This window comes from Brassica oleracea, chromosome C2 (genome assembly GCF_000695525.1).
Source record: "Brassica oleracea var. oleracea cultivar TO1000 chromosome C2, BOL, whole genome shotgun sequence".
Taxonomy (NCBI): Eukaryota; Viridiplantae; Streptophyta; class Magnoliopsida; order Brassicales; family Brassicaceae; genus Brassica; species Brassica oleracea.
Genome location: NC_027749.1, coordinates 9999482 through 10000610, shown reverse-complemented (window position 1 = coordinate 10000610; position 1129 = coordinate 9999482). Strand labels below are relative to the sequence as shown.

Here is a 1129-nt window from a genome sequence, read left to right as displayed (position 1 = left end):
TTTTCCCTTAGTAAAGAAAGTCATTTCATTTATCATTAATCATTAGTTTAGAAACCTCTTAAATTATCGGTTGCACTTAGATTAAGTGAGTACTTGCATTCTCATTGCTTTGAAATCCCTTAGAATTGGTTCGACAATCATTTATACTACAACATTTGTCTTAGGAGCCTTGAAAACTCCTAACATCACCTTCCAATCCGTGACCTGCAACACCCTGGCCTTCCAACCCGTGACCTGCAAAACAAAAGAGAACAGAATCAATAAACAAGCTAATACACTAACCAAATACACTGCTATTACTCAAAGAAAGGATAACAGATTGAATAAACAAAAACAAGCTAATACACTAACCAAATCAAAGCATTTCAGAGATTAGCTTATTCTTAAGAGCCACTTCATGATCAGAAAGTGTGTCTATGTTTTTGGCTAAGAGGCGATCTAGGATCTTTTGTTTGGATAGGGTGTTTTTCTGAGCTAGGATGGTTTGTATCCGATCAAAAGCTGCTTCGTTTGGCTTCTTGCGTTTGGCAGCTTTGCTAGCTTTAACACCCGGAGGCCTAACTTCTTCCTCGTCAGCCACCACTTGCGGATCACCTTCCTTACTTTTCTCCTTCGGCTGAGAGTGTGATCTCCATTTCTGATCGAACCGAAGTTCCCTCCAGCAATGTTCAAGAGTGAACTTGACATTATAGTCATTGAAGAAGATGTCATGCGCAGCCTTCATGACATCATTCTCTGTTTGGCCACTCGATTGCTCCTTCAACGCACTTTCATGGCATCCCACAAACCTGCAGACCTCCGCATTCACCCTTCCCCACCTCTGCTTACATTGACTCCAGTGTCTTGGAAGGGAGCCAACGAGGTGATGACTCGAATTGAAATACTCCCCTATCCTCTTCCAAAAGGATCCTAACTTTTGTTCATTACTGAAAATGGGATCCTTGCTGGTGTTCAACCAAGCACTGATCAACACAATGTCTTCTTTGGTTGACCACTTTCTCCTTTCCACTGGTTTAACTAACCCGGGAGAGGTAACAGGTGCCTCAGCAGAGTCTACGTCTAGTGGTGGACTGCTCTGTGAAGCTAACATGTTAACAAACCCGGGAGAGTGTAGGGAAAAAGGGTCCAT

The 1129-nt window shown here is 42.5% G+C and overlaps 1 protein-coding gene across 1 annotated transcript; it reads right to left on the bottom strand.

Moving 5' to 3' along the window:
* Positions 1 to 355: 355 nt before the first annotated feature.
* Positions 356 to 1129, bottom strand: LOC106323394 (glutathione S-transferase T3-like). Its single transcript, XM_013761530.1, has one exon. It carries the CDS (start codon positions 1127 to 1129, stop codon positions 356 to 358), a length of 774 nt encoding a protein of 257 aa, XP_013616984.1.